The 16,767-nt window shown below is 41.1% G+C and overlaps 1 protein-coding gene and 1 long non-coding RNA gene across 5 annotated transcripts; one reads left to right on the plus strand and one right to left on the minus strand.

Annotated features, from left to right (window-relative positions):
• The first annotated feature begins 1,501 nt into the window (after positions 1-1,501).
• Positions 1,502-9,202, plus strand: LOC306936901 (epithelial membrane protein 2-like). 4 transcript variants are annotated; one of them, XM_079520557.1, is made up of 6 exons: positions 1,502-1,520; positions 1,782-2,053; positions 2,196-2,262; positions 3,597-3,705; positions 7,155-7,295; positions 8,986-9,202. In XM_079520557.1, the coding sequence occupies exons 2-6, from the start codon at positions 2,010-2,012 to the stop codon at positions 9,165-9,167; spliced, it is 543 nt and encodes a 180-aa protein (XP_079376683.1). In that variant the 5' UTR covers positions 1,502-1,520; positions 1,782-2,009; the 3' UTR covers positions 9,168-9,202. The 4 variants fall into 4 exon arrangements, with proteins under 4 accessions (XP_079376683.1, XP_079376681.1, XP_079376682.1 ...); XM_079520555.1 differs by lacking the exon at positions 1,502-1,520 and adding an exon at positions 1,585-1,685; XM_079520556.1 differs by lacking the exon at positions 1,502-1,520 and adding an exon at positions 1,604-1,656.
• Positions 9,203-9,335: 133 nt separating this feature from the next.
• Positions 9,336-9,882, minus strand: LOC306936902. Its single transcript, XR_013791561.1, has 2 exons — positions 9,767-9,882; positions 9,336-9,696 (listed from the first exon to the last, which is right to left on the minus strand). It is a non-coding gene; the product is annotated as an uncharacterized lncRNA (long non-coding RNA).
• Between the last annotated feature and the right edge of the window lie 6,885 nt (positions 9,883-16,767).

Consider the following 16,767-nt stretch of genomic DNA (forward strand, 5'->3'; position numbering starts at 1 on the left):
ACATTCTAGACTATAGACTCTGGAGCATATGACATAGAAACCATGCAGTCTTTTCTGTTCATTCAAATGGAAACAATCACCCACCCACGTGCCTGTTGTTCATCTCAATAAATGTATTTTATGAAGGAGAGACTTTTATCGAGGATTGTTCATTCATGTCTGATTTGTCTCTATATACCCTTATTGTGTACAGAATATAAGCAACCAATGCTACAAACTGTGAATACATACGATAGCCCCTATCAAGAGATATTATGGTGTCTCAAATTAGCTCAAATAAGCTCTTCACTTCTCCTGAGGAACCGATCCTCCAGTCTCCTCATGCTTTGTCATTCAAAACACTTCACAAACCAACCAAGAGTCTGGAGTCTGGAGGGCCTCTTCACTCTCAATGTAGGCCCACTGCTCAATGGATTCATCTTCTAGATATTCAAAATGTGTCACAAGATTATTTTGAAAATAGCTGATCTACAAGCTGCACAGGTGCTCATGTGCATGGCATAGAGTCACTTCTTTTCGGCTTGTTTTGATACGTTAGTATACCCTGACCGTTTTCATAGACCTTGTTAGGCGGATTGCTTATTTCTACCAACCCTGAACGGAACAGAACAGAACAGAACATATGTAGAACAGACCTAAATAGAAATGTGTGCTCTGCAGACCACAATATCTCCAATACGGAAGATAAGCTTTCTGAATTAACGTCTTGCTTCATTCAGTGCTTTGCCCTTGACCCATGTTCTGTATTTGTTGTTGGAATGGGCAGCATATGCAATTGCAAATAATTACTCAGAGCTCTATAGCCTACTACACGTGAAAAATAAATAATTATAAACCAAAGTTATAACCAATAATATGTTGCTGTACTGTACTCAGTGTACTGCACTCCAAATCGACCAGAGCCAGCACATTCCAATCTTCCAATTCTACAAAGTTCTTACTTGCACTTGTGTGCCTTTCATATATGAAACACATGAAATGCCCAACTTGTTGGTCTTTTTTCTCCATGTTTTCTCCCTGATAGACGAGCTAGGTTATCATCAACTGGTGTTTACTGCACCTGTTGGATATCATAATGTAAATATTTCCCTGGCTTTATCATTATCCTGGCAGTTTTCTTTTGTTTTGAAATGTTTTGGTAATTGGTTGCAGATGTAAGCATTGCAGTGGTGGATGGGACCGGGAAGGCCCATATAGCATTGCCCCTCCACCATGGGCTTGAACTCTCCCCGGTCTGGATTAGGTGGGAAAGAGACACACTATAGAAACTTGGCTTTCTTTTGATTGTGCATTCGGAAATGTGCTTATGAAATCACACGGAGCAGCAGTGGCTCAGGGGTCGAGTGGCTGGTAGAGCAGCTGGATGTGTCCTTGAGCAAGACCCTGAACCCCTAATTTCTCCCGATTGTGCAAGTTGGGTGGCGCCTGGTCCAAGCTTAGCCATAAACTGTGGGTCCGGTCCTGGTCCAAAACACTAGTGATCTGTCCAACCGGGCTGAAGTACAAGGGCGTTAGGCAGAGTAAGAGCTTTACAGCCATTACAGTGTGCTAGTCTAGAGTCAAACTGGTCTGATCAGCAGGCAGAGAATAGTGGCATGAGTGAGGCAATTATATTCTGTGGCTACTCAGTGGAAACAGGTGTGGAAGTGGGTATAGGTGTGTGTGAGCTTCCGTGGACATGACAGGTTGGGGTTAGAGCAATGGTGCAAACACTCATGAATCATGATCATGAAGACATTTTTTCTCAGTGATACTAAAGCAGTCTTTTATCTCTCTTACAGCATCCTCAGCCATTAACCAGCCTGTTGACCATCCATCCACTCCTGCCCACCTCTCAACCTGTCATTCAACAAGCCAGCCAGACGCAGACAAGACCAATTAAGCAGCCTGCAGAGAGACCCAGTTGCTCAGGAAGCAGTGTGACAAGTACCAGTCAGAAGATTCAGCCCGACTCAGAAGGACAGCCATGTCCTTCAAGGTGATCGTCTTAGCCTTCATCATCCCCTGCCATGTGGCCTCAGCTGTGCTGCTCTTCGTCGCCACTATATACAATGTGAGTACATGTACGAATACAGCCTTTTCAATTTTAAGGTTTTTTATTAAGCATAGTAGAGGGGTTTGGACAGGGAAAAATGCAGTACATGTGATATGTTATGCTTCTTTTTCTTTTATATAACAAAACAAAACAAAACAAGACAAGACAAGACGAAAACAACCCCCCACCCTCCCACTTGGAACTTTGACACCTTCTCCTTTCACCTTGTAGGTTTTCCTTTTCTTTTTTTTTAATAAAGTAAATAGTAGCAATAGCCAGCACAGAGAAGTAGAAAAGAGAGAGAAATAGACAGAAGTGAATAGTGACTCCATGATGTTGTAGGAGAGAGTGGTTGAAAGAGATAAGGGGTACTGCTGTTTATTTTGGAAGTAGATAGGAAGAAAGAAAGAAAGTAGGAGAGGAAAGGAATGAAAGGGTCAAGAGGGGAATGAGGTTGGTGTGCAGAGTAGGAGGGGAACATCGTGGTTCATAACAAATGGCCTATGGGGTGTTCGAAAGACTTGACAGATTCTCGAGATAGGTTATTGTCGCACCCCAGGAGGAGGCGAATCCTCCTGGAGAGCAACGTAGATCGTATTTAATTTTCTCGAGATTCAGGAATAACATGGCATCTTTCAGCCAGTGGTCTGATTTAGGGGGAAGTGAAGATTTCCAGTCTAGGAGGATTCTCCTTCGAGCGAGTAATGATAGGAAGGCTATACAGTTATGAACCTTTTTGTTACACTTAATATTGTTAGAGAGTACACCAAAGATTGCCACTTCAGGACAGGGAAGTAAGGGTATACTAAACATTTCTGATAAGGATCGAAATATGGCAGTCCAGTATTGTATTAATTGAGGGCATGACCAGAACATGTGTGTTAAGTTAGCTGGGGATAAGTGGCATCTATCACACTTGTCGTCAACACTGGTATACATTCTAGCTAGTTTAGCTTTGCAGTAATGAGAGCGGTGTAGAATTTTAAGTTGGATTAAGTTTAGCCTGGCACATGAGGTACTACTATTTACCTGAGTAAGGGCGTTACTCCACGTCTCATCCGTTATGGTTTCACCCAGCTCCCCTTCCCAGCCTGATTTGGTTCTATTGAGAGAGGTGGTCCTTAAATTAGAAATAATGTTATAGATATAAGACAAAAGGCCTTTTACTTGTAACGGGGCATCTAAGATGGATTCAGTTCCAGATTTGGAGGAGATGTTAGGAAAAGAAGGATTGTGTGACTGGACAAAGTGACGGATCTGGAAGTATCTAAACAAATGAGAGTTGGGTAAATTGAATTTGGATGCCAGTTCCCTGAAGTTAGCAAAAATACCGTTGACATAAAGATCCTCCAGTCTAACGAGTCCTGATCTAGACCACAGCCTTATGGTGGTGGACGTGAAGGGCTTCTCTGAATGTATGTACTGTATTTGTTTTTAGTAAGATTGAGATGTTTTGATGATGTTTCCCTTTAACTCCATCTCTTCTTTTCTGTTATTCCTTTTCTTCCCTATCGCTGTCTGTCTGTCTGTCTGTCTGTCTGTCTGTCTGTCTGTGTTGTAGGCGTGGTGGATGGTGTCACCGCCTGGTTTAGATGTGATCTACTCTGACCTGTGGTACTCCTGCAATGCCACCTGCTACCCTGTGGAGAAGAGCCACACTGCTGAAGCAGGTAACATACGCACGCACGCACACACACACACACACACACACACACACACACACACACACACACACACACACACACACACACACACACACACACACACACACACACACACACACACACACACACACACAGAGTAGTGCAATGTGAGAGAAAGGAGGGGATAAAGCATGGGAATTATTCTACATATTCTCTCCAATGATTGTATGCTTTGCGTAGATTCATCCAAGATAGCTGTGACTTAGTTTACTGTTTCTCAACGTCCGAGACAACCCATACTGTCTATTTACAGTATTTTACCGTTTAGATTGGGGTCTCAGAAATTAGTTCCAGTCAGTACAGTACAGTACTGTTTGTCAGTCTGTCCGACTTGGTAGCTGTAATGAAACTGAATCAATTATTGTACTATTTATAATGTAGGCATTTAGCAGAAGCTCGTAATTCGTTTTTCAGTAAGCAAGGAAAACACGAGGTAATTACATCAAATGCATAGAAATAATAATCTAGGATCACAGGTAAACCAAGAACCTATCACCAGTCTAAACAGTATAATATAAAAATAAACTATATATAGCATGTTAACACAGCCGACGCGAATCGCGTATCAATACGTTATCAATTAATCAAACGTCGGGTGCGAACCACGTATCCATACGTTTTAATCACTTTTTTATAGCATACTTTCATTCATCTTTTTACCCACCCGGACAATGAAGAACCATCCCCCTATCATTGCTGCTTGGTCCCGCTCACGTGATCAGAAAAAAAAAAAAAAAACCCTCCCCTCCTGAAAACAGGAGGGCGGGCCGCTTTACGTGTAGAAGCCACTAAGCCAGTGTAAAATGGACGCGCCCATGGAATGATCCAGTCGGTGTGTGAAAAGAATCAAATTTCACCTAACCTCGCCTCACCAGGCTTTCCTCCACCTATTGGCTTTCACACAACACTATACTACTCGATTCCCCCCTCCCCTCCTGTTTCTCCTGCAGGAGGAGGGCCTTGCGAGATGGGGGCTCTGTCCTGGCTCTGTCTCTCGGAAAAAAACATGAACGGATCGCTGCCTAAACACATATGCACCGGATCCGATCGGCATTGCATTGCATAACGTCTGCAACACACATGGACAGATGCATGTTTCCTTCTTCATACTGTAGCGACCAAACGATCCCCGAGCCTACAATACTACGAACTAACCTAACCACAGTATCGAGGGGCCGCCACGACAACAGACACAGACGTCAGACAGTGTGCCGTTGGTGGATCACGTATCGCCATGCAGAACCGTCATAATCGGAGATCGCTCGGACGTGTGATTGTAACGCTTTTTTATTCATTATAATTGTAGTGATAAGACCGCAATGAACGCATCGGGGACGTAATCGACCCGGGTGTAATGTATAACGAACTTTTCCGCGTCCTAAACCGTGGTGTTGTGATCCGTTGTCGTCGACATCACAGCCGGGTGAATCTTTTTTTTTCCTCCATCGCCCCCAACCTGCATGCCCAGGCATGTTCTCTTGTTAGTAAATATACTTCACTAGCTTGAAAAACAAAATCAGCTGTTGATGACAACGCGTCTCACCGTTATACTATAGTTCTGAACCGAACGGTGGAATGGGACTTTTTATAGCCGTACGGATCAAGACTTTTGCTGCCCAATGTGCCCATGAACCCCCCCCCCCCCCCCCCCCCCCCAATGTTTTGCGATCAAGACAATGAGGCAATCATCATCATCATCTAAATAAAGCAGAGTTATGAAGGTTTATAGTCAGACATTGACAGGCAGATATAACAATAAACACAATAAATATGCTATACATCCTATACACCGAATGAAAGCCCTGAATGTGTACTTTTACGAGGAAAAGAGTAAACATTGATCCCATGTACAGTTTGTCATAAATTGGTTACATTGCACATTGCGCCCACCAGATATAACTGCAGAGAAGACATGGACCCGAACTCAATATTCACAAAATAAGGCCTATAGCGACATATAAATACTATATACCGTATGAAACAGAAGACTCTGCTTTCATAAGAAAAAAACTTGCGCGGTGCAACTGTAGAGAACAGTTGCACCGCTCACTTCACAGGGGTGTGATTTTTATTATTACAGTAGAAGTTTACAGACCAAACTGTAAATAAAAGGTTTACATGACTTTCTGTCTCAGTCCGTATATAGCGAGCTGTAGTGAATAAGTACAGAACAGTTGCAACGCTCACTTCACAGGGGTGTGATTTTTATTATTACAGTAGAAGTTTACAGACCAAACTGTAAATAAAAGGTTTACATGACTTTCTGCCTCAGTCCGTATATAGCGAGCTGTATTGAATAAGCAGAGAACAGAATATGGGACAGAGTTGCACCACTCACTTCACATGGGTGTGATTTTTATTATTACTACAGTAGAAGTTTTTTTCTTATGAAAGCAGAGAGTCTTCTGTTTCATACGGTATATAGTATTTATATGTCGCTATAGGCCTTATTTTGTGAATATTGAGGAGTTCACGTCCATGTCTTCTCTGAAGTTATCTGGTGGGCACAAGCTGCATTCAATAACCAATTACTGTCTAACTGTACATGGGATCAATGTTTACTCTTTTCCTCGTAAAAGTACACATTCAGGGCTTTCATTCGGTGTATAGGATGTATAGGATATTTATTGGGTTCAATTTTATATCTGCCTGTCAATGTCTCTGACTTTAAACCATCCATAACTCTGCTCGCTGTTCAAGATAACCACTTCCAGGCAAATGCAGGTGTTGCAAAAAGGTCAATATCTCCAGAATGGAACATGGTAAAATCAAAATGTATTTTTTAAATTGAAGTGGACAAGTTCAGCTTTCTTTTGATATATGCGTGTGATTCTCGCTATAAGAGAACATTTTGCTGTGGGCCCCCGAACAAGGCCTTTGTGCAATGTTAAACGGTAGCAACATCCAAATAGGCCTGTCGAGATCTTGTAGCAATCAAAGTGTTAAGTAGAGATTCACTAAGCTGTTTACACCCATATTTTGGGTGTAAAGGAATTTTCCAAACTTCCCACGATAGTAGTATAGAATAAGGCACTCCAATGACATACAGCAAGCTTTGGTCCCATCATGTAAGTCTGCATCCAAGCAGACTTGAGAAAGAGCGGCCCTCCGCAAAATTCACAGACAAAAAAAAACATTACTGTATCAGACTACTAACGTGGGAAGTTTGGGAATTTCCTTTACACCCCAAAATATACAGTAGGTATAAACAGCTTAGTGAATCGGGCCCAATATGTGTGTGTGTGTGTGTGTGTGTGTGTGTGTGTGTGTGTGTGTGTGTGTGTGTGTGTGTGTGTGTGTGTGTGTGTGTGTGTGTGTGTGTGTGTGTGTGTGTGTGTGTGTGTGTGTGTGTGTGTGTGTGTGTGTGTGTGTGTGTGTGTGTGTGTGTGTGTGTGTGTGTGTGTGTGTGTTTCTAGCCTACCTCCAGGCGGTCCAGGCCACCATGATCTTCGCCACCATCCTGTCTTGCGTCGGCTTCTTCGTGTTCATCCTCCAGATCTTCAGATTGAAACAAGGAGAGAGATTTGTCTTCACGGCCATCATCCAGATACTGGCCTGTATGTAACGTGCATGCACACACGCACGCACGCACGCACCCAAAGCCCAGCTGCATCTATACACAAACAAGGAGTTTGTTCTAGGACGGTGTTTTATCTCACATGACACGGCCAATTACAATCATCCTTCTAACATATCTTGACTGACCCTCCTGCCATCATTTGGTCAGTTCAAAGGAATGCTCCAAAAGATTTTTAACTGTGATTGCTCCGGTTTAAATTGAGTTATTCTTTTGTTTGTTTTGATTGACTGGCTGTTCTGCTTCAATCCTTGGATGCTTGGATATGATAAATGAGCATTAATCCAGAATTATTTTTACCTAATTTTAGCTTCAGTCGCTAGCATCCATGGAAGTAGACCTAGAATGCCTGTGATCATTTAATTAACTTCGTAAATTTCCATGTATCATAGGCATAGAACGGTCGCTACTGTCCCTGGTTGAATTAAATTGTGTGCGGCCTGAATGTGATAAATGCTCCGTTTGTACTCGCCCATTAAATAATTCCAAAAACGTGGAGGGAAATATGGTCCTCTAGTTTTATATCCATGTGAAAGTTCTGGCACAAAACGTGTATTTAGTCAATTATCGCCACTTTTTCAAGAGATGCACACGGACGTCTTTCTCTCCGGGCGAGGGGGGACTGGAATGATCGATGAACTGATTTTAGACGTCATCACCAATTGACAAGGGAAACACAAATGTTTGGGTCACACAATTGGCAGGTGGTGTGATTAATTACCCAGCACCTATCGCAAGGCACCTGCCAATTGTGTGACCCAAACTTTTGTGTTTCCCTTGTCAATTGGTGATGACGTCTAAAATCAGTTCATCGATCATTCCAGTCCCCCCTCGCCCGGAGAGAAAGACGTCCGTGTGCATCTCTTGAAAAAGTGGAGATAATTGACTAAATACACGTTTTGTGCCAGAACTTTCACATGGATATAAAACTAGAGGACCATATTTCCCTCCACGTTTTTGGAATTATTTAATGGGTGAGTACAAACGGAGCATTTATCACATTCAGGCCGCACACAATTGAATTCAACCAGGGACAGTAGCGACCGTTCTATGCCTATGATACATGGAAATTTACGAAGTTAATTAAATGATCACAGGCATTCTAGGTCTACCATGGAAGAAACAGCAAACATCCCCAATTCTCCGTTCACATGCACGCGGTCTTTGGTGACTTTAGTGCTCATAATGGGATAAAGTACGACGTTCAGAGCTTAATAAAATATTAATTTGAGCTGTCACTAACGATATCAATGGATCGGTCGCTAGTGTACGGCTGTGACGCTTAGAACATTAACACATTTACACGTCCGGTTCAAACATCAACAACAAGAGCTCTTCTTCTCTGCTTATGTGGTAAATTGTTAAAGTTCCTTTGTAATTTCCCCCGATTTTATAATGTAAGTTGTACTGGATGTACTTTGATTTGTATGGTGTTGTAATGTAACCTCGGCTACATTGAAAATGAGGGCTTGCCCTCAATTAGCCCTTCACTAAGTCCCTCCCCAACCCATCCTTGTCCAATAGGCACGTTAGCAGCGAAGAAAGCTTGACCTGCATAGCAACCGTTGCTAAACAATTTGGATTGGCATTGGACAATCACTTTTTGGGGTGGGAACTAAAAGGTGATGATGATGATGATGATGATATGTTTTTACCTCTCCTCCTCTCAGCTCTGTGCGTGATGATGGCAGCGTCCATCTACACGGCAGAGAGGGACAGCTTCCACGTGGACAGCATTAAGAAGGGCTCGTACGGTGCCTCCTACATCCTGGCCTGGGTCAGCTTCCCCATGACTCTGATCAGCGGCCTCATGTACCTGGTGCTCCGGAAGTTTTTTGTTTTTGTTTTGTAATTTCATGAATCCTATCCACGTTGTTCCTCTATTAACCACACAACTACACAAATCTGCAAAATGGACCATTATGGATTCATTACATTTTTACTCTCACAATTAAACTAACAGGCAATTGGCAGAATGTTGATCCATTAGCTCCTAAACTCAGGTTAAATTACAGAATCACACGCACGCACACACACACACACACACACACACACACACACACACACACACACACACACACACACACACACACACACACACACACACACACACACACACACACACACACACACACACACACACACACACACACACACCAGCCCCCAGCCATCGTGCCTCCAATCATCTTCATCTGACACCTGCTCCTCTCCTCCTCTTCCTCTCAGCAAAGGACATGAGCTGCATCGTTCCAACACACGGATTATTCTCCTCTCCTTGTCTCCTGCTTCCTTGCATCTCACTTCACGTATAGGAAGGAACCCGGTTATTAATCAGTGCCAACGAACGGAAAGCGTTAAAGGAGACGAGGGAGGAGACTTACCTTATTGGGATCCATCCCCAAGGGAGGAGACTTACCTTATTGGGATCCATCCCCAAGGGAGGAGACTTACCTTATTGGGATCCATCCCAGGACTTTCCATTGGGTCCATTTTGTTTTCTTTTCTCTCCTTTTTTTTTAAGTGAAGCTAAAGACAAAGGAATCTATTTTGTACATATTCACTTTGTATGTATAGTTCAAGTAAATGGCAACAAAAAGAAAACATTGCTGGAAAAAATAAAAGAATAAAAAATAAAAGTACTCTTATGTTAACCACGTAGAATAAATGTAAAGTGTAATGAAGCTGTAGTAGAGATTATGATATGTATTACGATATGTAGGATTTTAACACCTTTTGTTTGTTTGCTTTTATCATGTTGCTGACTCTTGTGTTTTAACGGTGACAATGACTCAGTGGTGTGCTGTGATGTTTGGGATTAAAAAAAAAAAGAACTTGAAATCAGAATTAAAAAAGAAGAGACGTGATTGTCTATTTTATCGTGTTCAAGGCTTTACTGAAAAACAATGAAAGCTATTTATTGTTTGAAACCACTATAGGGGTCAAGAGTCTTTAAGACGTTGTGTTTGAACTGAAGCAGTGAAAGTGACAAATCCTTAGCTCTGAAAGTGTCATCAGAAGCTCTTTGTGACTGTGCATAGTCTTTCTCTCTGTGGCCAGGCCAGGTTTCATTTGGACAACACCAAACAAAAACCACACCCATGGGGCCATGACAGTACCAATGTGTGGCTTTCGTCGACTAAAACTATGACGAAAAATGTTCGACTACCTTTTTCACTGACGAAAACTGGAAACTAAATGAAAACTAAGCTATGATGACTAAAAAACTAAGACTAATTTCATCAACAAATAAAAACTAGACTAAAATGTTAGGAAGGGACTAGTGGACAAGTGATCCAGTATACGTCATTTTACACTTGGTTGCATGCTGAAAATAGCCGATTGTGACTTGTGAGCTTGCAGATCAGCTATTTTCAGCTAGTGTAAAATCAGTCATTACAACGGCATCAAGGCCCGCCAAGATACATTTTAGTCGACTAAATCAACCGTAGATTCAGTAGACTAAAATCATATGATGTTTAGTCGATGTTTAGTCGACTAAAATGTGACTAAAACTAAATGGAAACTATTCAAAAGACTGACTAAAACTAAAATAGAAATTTGCTACCAAAATCAACACTGGACAGTACTCTATGTTTATGCATGTCTGATTAACATTTGTGCGCTGCCACTTCATCCAATTAGTGAATCCACGTTGCAGCTGCGTTTACACAGTGACAGAAAGTCTGATGTTGTGCCCTTGATGGGAAAGACGTGACCTCATGGCCTCATGGCCTCATGATGGCCTCATGGCCTCATGGCCCACTAAATACAAATTGTTTCTGTGTCATAAGAAGGTCAAATCTGTTTTCAAAACAGATTCACATACAGTTGGGTGCCACCGATATTGTCCCTTATCATTTGACCCATTTAGGCCTGACCTCAAAATTTTAAAAAATCCTTCTAAATCCTCCAGTTTTCTGAACTAAATATTTTCACGATTTTTCAAAAATAGCAGACCTACAAGCTCGTAGCGCGCCACTCGGTGGCACGCTATGAGCTTGTAGATCCGCTATTTTTCAATAGCTAAATTATAACATAATGTTTAAAACACCAAAAGGGGTTCCCGCCCAAAATGGGCTAACTGTCCTTTTGCGCAGATCACGCAAACCTCAGCAAAAAGAAAAGGACAATATCGATGGCCTCCAACTGTAGGCTATATTCTTCAAAACATACAAGGAAATGGCCCAAATTTGCCAAAAATATTTTTGGACTTTAGATTTAGATGTTCACTAATATACTGTATATTTCACATATGGTTGGCTACTCAACTGTTCTCTAAAATATACAGTACATTGTGTTAATATCTACATTTGCCGAGCCTGAATTCAACGTTCTGGTAGATAAAGCAGGAAAGGGCGCACACCAGTGTTGGTGAGGTAATGGCCTAAGGCAGTAAAAAAGTAAAAATTAGAAAAGGCCGCACACATGTAGCCACGATGCTGTATATTTATTGAGAAGAATCCAACGTTTCGACCTTTCATTCCCTGAAGAAGGCCGAAAGGTCGAAACGTTGGATTCTTCTCAATAAATATACAGCATCGTGGCTACGTGTGTGCGGCCTTTTCTCATTTTTATTTATGAATTCAACGTTCTGCCTCCTTTGGCTTTGACCCAGCTTGTATTCATCTTACAGATTCTAGAATCAACTCCGTTTCTAGACATGTAGCGTAAAGGCATGAAGCTAGATTCCGAGGCTAGTTGAGTACTTCGGTCTACACACTGTACTGGGTTGGTTGTTAGGTTGGAGTCACACTGTACTGGGTTGGTTGGTTGTTAGGTTGGAGTCCATGAGGACTGGTTTGACCACAGGGATAGGATGGGCATACTGGCTGGTAACTGGTTAGCTTTCCAATAATGACTATTAAAAGATTGAAGATGTTTTAGTTTTTGCTAATAATGATGATACTTGAATACTTGATCAAAACAACGCAGAAGGTTGAGGATGTGACTTCTGTTGAGGGACAGATCGATCCTCTATTTGTGTGAAGATTCATTTCTAATTACAATTTACAGCCCCTCTTTGTTTTTTTTTGTTTTCTTTGCATGTTGTGCTTGTCTTTAACCCATTGTTTCTGATGTCCGTGAAATTGTAATTTGCTGGTCAAGGATGGTCCTATTATGTACCTTTTGCATTTATTAGGTGTAATAATAATGACCCAGACCAAGGTTATAACTGAAAGTGTGGTGTACGAAATGAGCAGAAACCAAAGCAGTTGTTGTTTGTGAGTTATTATGATCCTGTTTGTTTGAGTTAGAAAATGTTTTGAATAATAGCTGTGAGATTTGCATATGATATGTGATATGTGTAATCATACTGGCTCTTAATCAATTCAAGACAAGGTCCTTAGTTTCAAAGCAAAACTGCATTGATTTGTTCTTTGAAATTTCTCTTTTTGCAGTTGAAAGATAACAATTCATGAAGTATTAATTCCACAGGACACTGCATGAGTCTCACTTTGCTGTTCATTGGAGATTTGTTTAGATGGGCAATGTTTGTGTAATCTCTGTATACTATGCATTGTAAGATGTACAGTTGGGTGCCACCGATATTATCCCTTATCATTTGACCCATTTAGGCCTGACCTCAAAATTTTAAAAATCCTTCTAAATCCTGAAAAAATCCTTCTAAATTTTCACGATTTTTCAAAAATAGCAGACCTACAAGCTGAAGCTCGTAGCGCGCCACTCGGTGGCGCGCTATGAGCTTGTAGATCTGCTATTTTTCAATAGCTAAATTATAACATAATGTTTAAAACACCAAAAGGGGTTCCCGCCCAAAATGGCTTAACTGTCCTTTTGCGCAGATCACGCAAACCTCAGCAAAAAGAAAAGGACAATATCGATGGCCTCCAACTGTAAGTGGTGGTAGGCCTATAGTGGCAGAGGAGGCTGATAAACAACCAAAAGACATCTATATACCTTAATAGGCTGGGTGCCGGATCAAACAAAGTCACACATCAAGAATTTAAAAAAGGTCTGCAGTGTGCAGACCTTTTTATTCTTGAAGTTAGAAAACACCAAATGACGTCAAGGAAAGTGTATTGATATCAGCTGGTAATGACTATCTATTTGGATCTGATCTTCTGATGGTAGGACTATTCATAATAGTTAGAAACATCACATAGCCTACAATCGTTTTTTCCCCCTTCTATTAGACAACCATGAAAATGAACACATGCAGATTCATCACATTGTCCCGCTTTGTGTAAAATGACAGCAAACATGAGAGCACGGTTGTCTGGCTACACCTTGTGGACTTATAGAAAACTACATCTTCCTTCTTTTCTTTTTGTATGAACTCGATTTGAACATGGATGTGAACCACACAATGTGCTGCATTATGGGAACCGATATCAAACATGACCTACACTTGCCTCAACCTCTAAACTAATGTGATGTTGATTCTACCTTGGTGTCAGATCCATGATGAGTGTAGGCTACTGTATACATTCTAGACTATACTTTTCTGTTCATTCAAATGGAAACAATCACCCACCCACGTGCCTGTTGTTCATCTCAATAAATGTATTTTATGAAGGAGAGACTTTTATCGAGGATTGTTCATTCATGTCTGATTTGTCTCTATATACCCTTATTGTGTACAGAATATAAGCAACCAATGCTACAAACTGTGAATACATACGATAGCCCCTATCAAGAGATATTATGGTGTCTCAAATGGTAACAAGACAACTCACCCCTAAACTCACTTTTGGTGAGTTGTCCAGACAACTCACCCCTAAACGTGAAGACATCTCACCCCTGCTTTTTTAGGGGTGAGATGTCTTCACTTTCCGGGGTGAGATGTCTTCACGTTTGGCCACTTTCGGGGTGAGATGTCTTCACGTTTAGGGGTGAGTTGTCAGGACAACTCACCAAAAGTCTGACTGAATATGTAGCCTTTGAGCTATACTTTACTGAATATTTCACAAGAATATAACACAAGAGTCAAATGTACGGTCAAATGTAATGTAGTTTATTTAAATATAGAAACATTGTAAACAAAGTTCAAACAGCAGTTTGTACAAAAAATATAATAAAAGGTAAACATCAAAAGTTTAGAAAAACATCAGTTTGTACAAAAAAATATAGAAAAAAGTTAAGTATAGAAAAAATGTAAACTAAAAAATATAGTAAAAAGTTGTCATAAAAAAAAAAAAAACATCAGTTTGCTACAAAAACACTAAAAAGTTGTCATATCTACAAAAAGAAAGAAAAAAGTTGTGCTGTGTGCAGTGCAGTGTGCTGTCCCATTTTGGTCAAAAGTTGTGCACTAAAACGTTGTCATATCTACAAAAAGAAAGAAAAAGGTTGTGCAGTGTGCAGTGTGCTGTCCCATTTTGGTCAAAAGTTGTGCAGTGCAGTGTGCTCATCTCCACACTGGGGCATTCAATTCAGATGTAATTCAGTCAGTATAGGCCTATTAGAACTGTGATTGATTGATCATGCGTCCGTTGTGCGTCTAATTAGCAACTTTGTACAGCCGTCAGACTCTGCCTTTGAAGCGCAAACATTATCCACAAACGACCCCCCCCCCCCTCAATGCTGCATAGAGAGAGAGAGAGAGAGAGACGCTCTACTCCTTACAAGTGTTTCACCGGATTTTACTGTTAAATAAATAAATAATTAGCCGTGACTGCGCACGTCTGTAGGAACCGATAGTTAGATCCGAAATTGAATTATGCCTACTGTAATGGGTGCCACGGAAAGTACAGACAACTCACCCCGCAATGTCAGAAAGTGAAAACAGCTCACCCCGGAAAGTAAAGACATCTCACCGGGGTGAGATGTCTTCACTTTCCGGGGTGAGCTGTCTTCACTTTCCGGGGTGAGCTGTCCGGGGTGAGCTGTCCGGACAACTCACCCCGACATGTCAAAAAGTTAAGACAACTCACCGGGGTGAGATGTCTCGTATTCTCTCAAATTAGCTCAAATAAACTCTTCACTTCTCCTGAGGAACCGATCCTCCAGTCTCCTCATGCTTTGTCATTCAAAACACTTCACAAACCAACCAAGAGTCTGGAGTCTGGAGGGCCTCTTCACTCTCAATGTAGGCCCACTGCTCAATGGATTCATCTTCTAGATATTCAAAATGTGTCACAAGATTATTTTGAAAATAGCTGATCTACAAGCTGCACTGGTGCATGGCATAGAGTCACTTCTTGTTTTGATACGTTAGTATACCCTGACCGTTTTCATAGACCTTGTTAGGCGGATTGCTTATTTCTACCAACCCTGAACGGAACAGAACAGAACAGAACATATGTAGAACAGACCTAAATAGAAAGGTGTGCTCTGCAGACCGCAATATCTCCAATACGGAAGATAAGCTTTCTGAATTAACTTCTTGCTTCATTCAGTGCTTTGCCCTTGACCCATGTTCTGTATTTGTTGTTGGAATGGGCAGCATATGCAATTGCAAATCATTACTCAGAGCTCTATAGCCTACTACACGTGAAAAATAAATAATTATAAACCAAAATTATAACCAATAATATGTTGCTGTACTGTACTCAGTGTACTGCACTCCAAATCGACCAGAGCCAGCACATTCCAATCTTCCAATTCTACAAAGTTCTTACTTGCACTTGTGTGCCTTTCATATATGAAACATGAAATGCCCAACTTGTTGGTCTTTTTTCTCCATGTTTTCTCCCTGATAGACGAGCTAGGTTATCATCAACTGGTGTTTACTGCACCTGTTGGATTCTCATCGCATGCAACTACCACCATTTGTGTGAAGTCAAGCCAACATTATTTTTTACAGAACATTTAGAAACAACAGAGCTGTCCTTTACAGAGGCAGCATTTCACAGGAACCAAGCACATTAAATAAAGAGTAGAGGAACAGAATGTAAAGACAAAAAAAATAATATATATATATATATATATATATATATATATATATATATATATATATTTTTTTTTTTTTAAATAATTTCTTATAGACAGCCCAGCACACAGATTGCTGTGTAGATTGCTGACATTAAGTCAGGTACATTTAAATGTTATTGACTTCATTTGATATTACAGAAACATTAATGTTTCTGTAATATCAAATGAAGTCAATAGCACATCCAACAACCCCCCCCCCCCCCCCCCCCCCCCTCTCTCTCTCGCATTTACTATATGAAAACCAGATTTTCCGTACCCATAACCATACATGGAGAAGACTGGATCAGATTCATCATCTAGATCTGCATATATGGAGCTGGCCAGCAACTCTACATCTGACCTCAAACCTCAAACCCTTAAATCTCCATATATGAGGAGCTGACCTGTTCTGACATTCCATATGTTGATCCTACCCCACCCGTCCTTCCTGTTCTGACATTCCATATATGTTGATCTGACCTCATCAAACCCTGTACACTCAACCCTGTACACTCAAGACACACTCCATATATGGCCAGTACAGAATTAATTCCATATGTTGATCTGACCCCCCATGC

This window comes from Electrona antarctica, assembly GCF_951216825.1.
Source record: "Electrona antarctica genome assembly, chromosome: 14".
Taxonomy (NCBI): Eukaryota; Metazoa; Chordata; class Actinopteri; order Myctophiformes; family Myctophidae; genus Electrona; species Electrona antarctica.

Bases quoted from the DNA above. Each gene is read 5' to 3' on its own strand.
- LOC306936901 (XM_079520557.1), top strand. From the start codon at position 2,010: ATGTGGCCTCAGCTGTGCTGCTCTTCGTCGCCACTATATACAAT. The intron at 2,263-3,596 runs GTAGGTTTTCCT...TCTGTGTTGTAG, and splicing joins ACACCTTCTCCTTTCACCTT to GCGTGGTGGATGGTGTCACC. The intron at 7,296-8,985 runs GTATGTAACGTG...TCCTCCTCTCAG, and splicing joins CATCATCCAGATACTGGCCT to CTCTGTGCGTGATGATGGCA.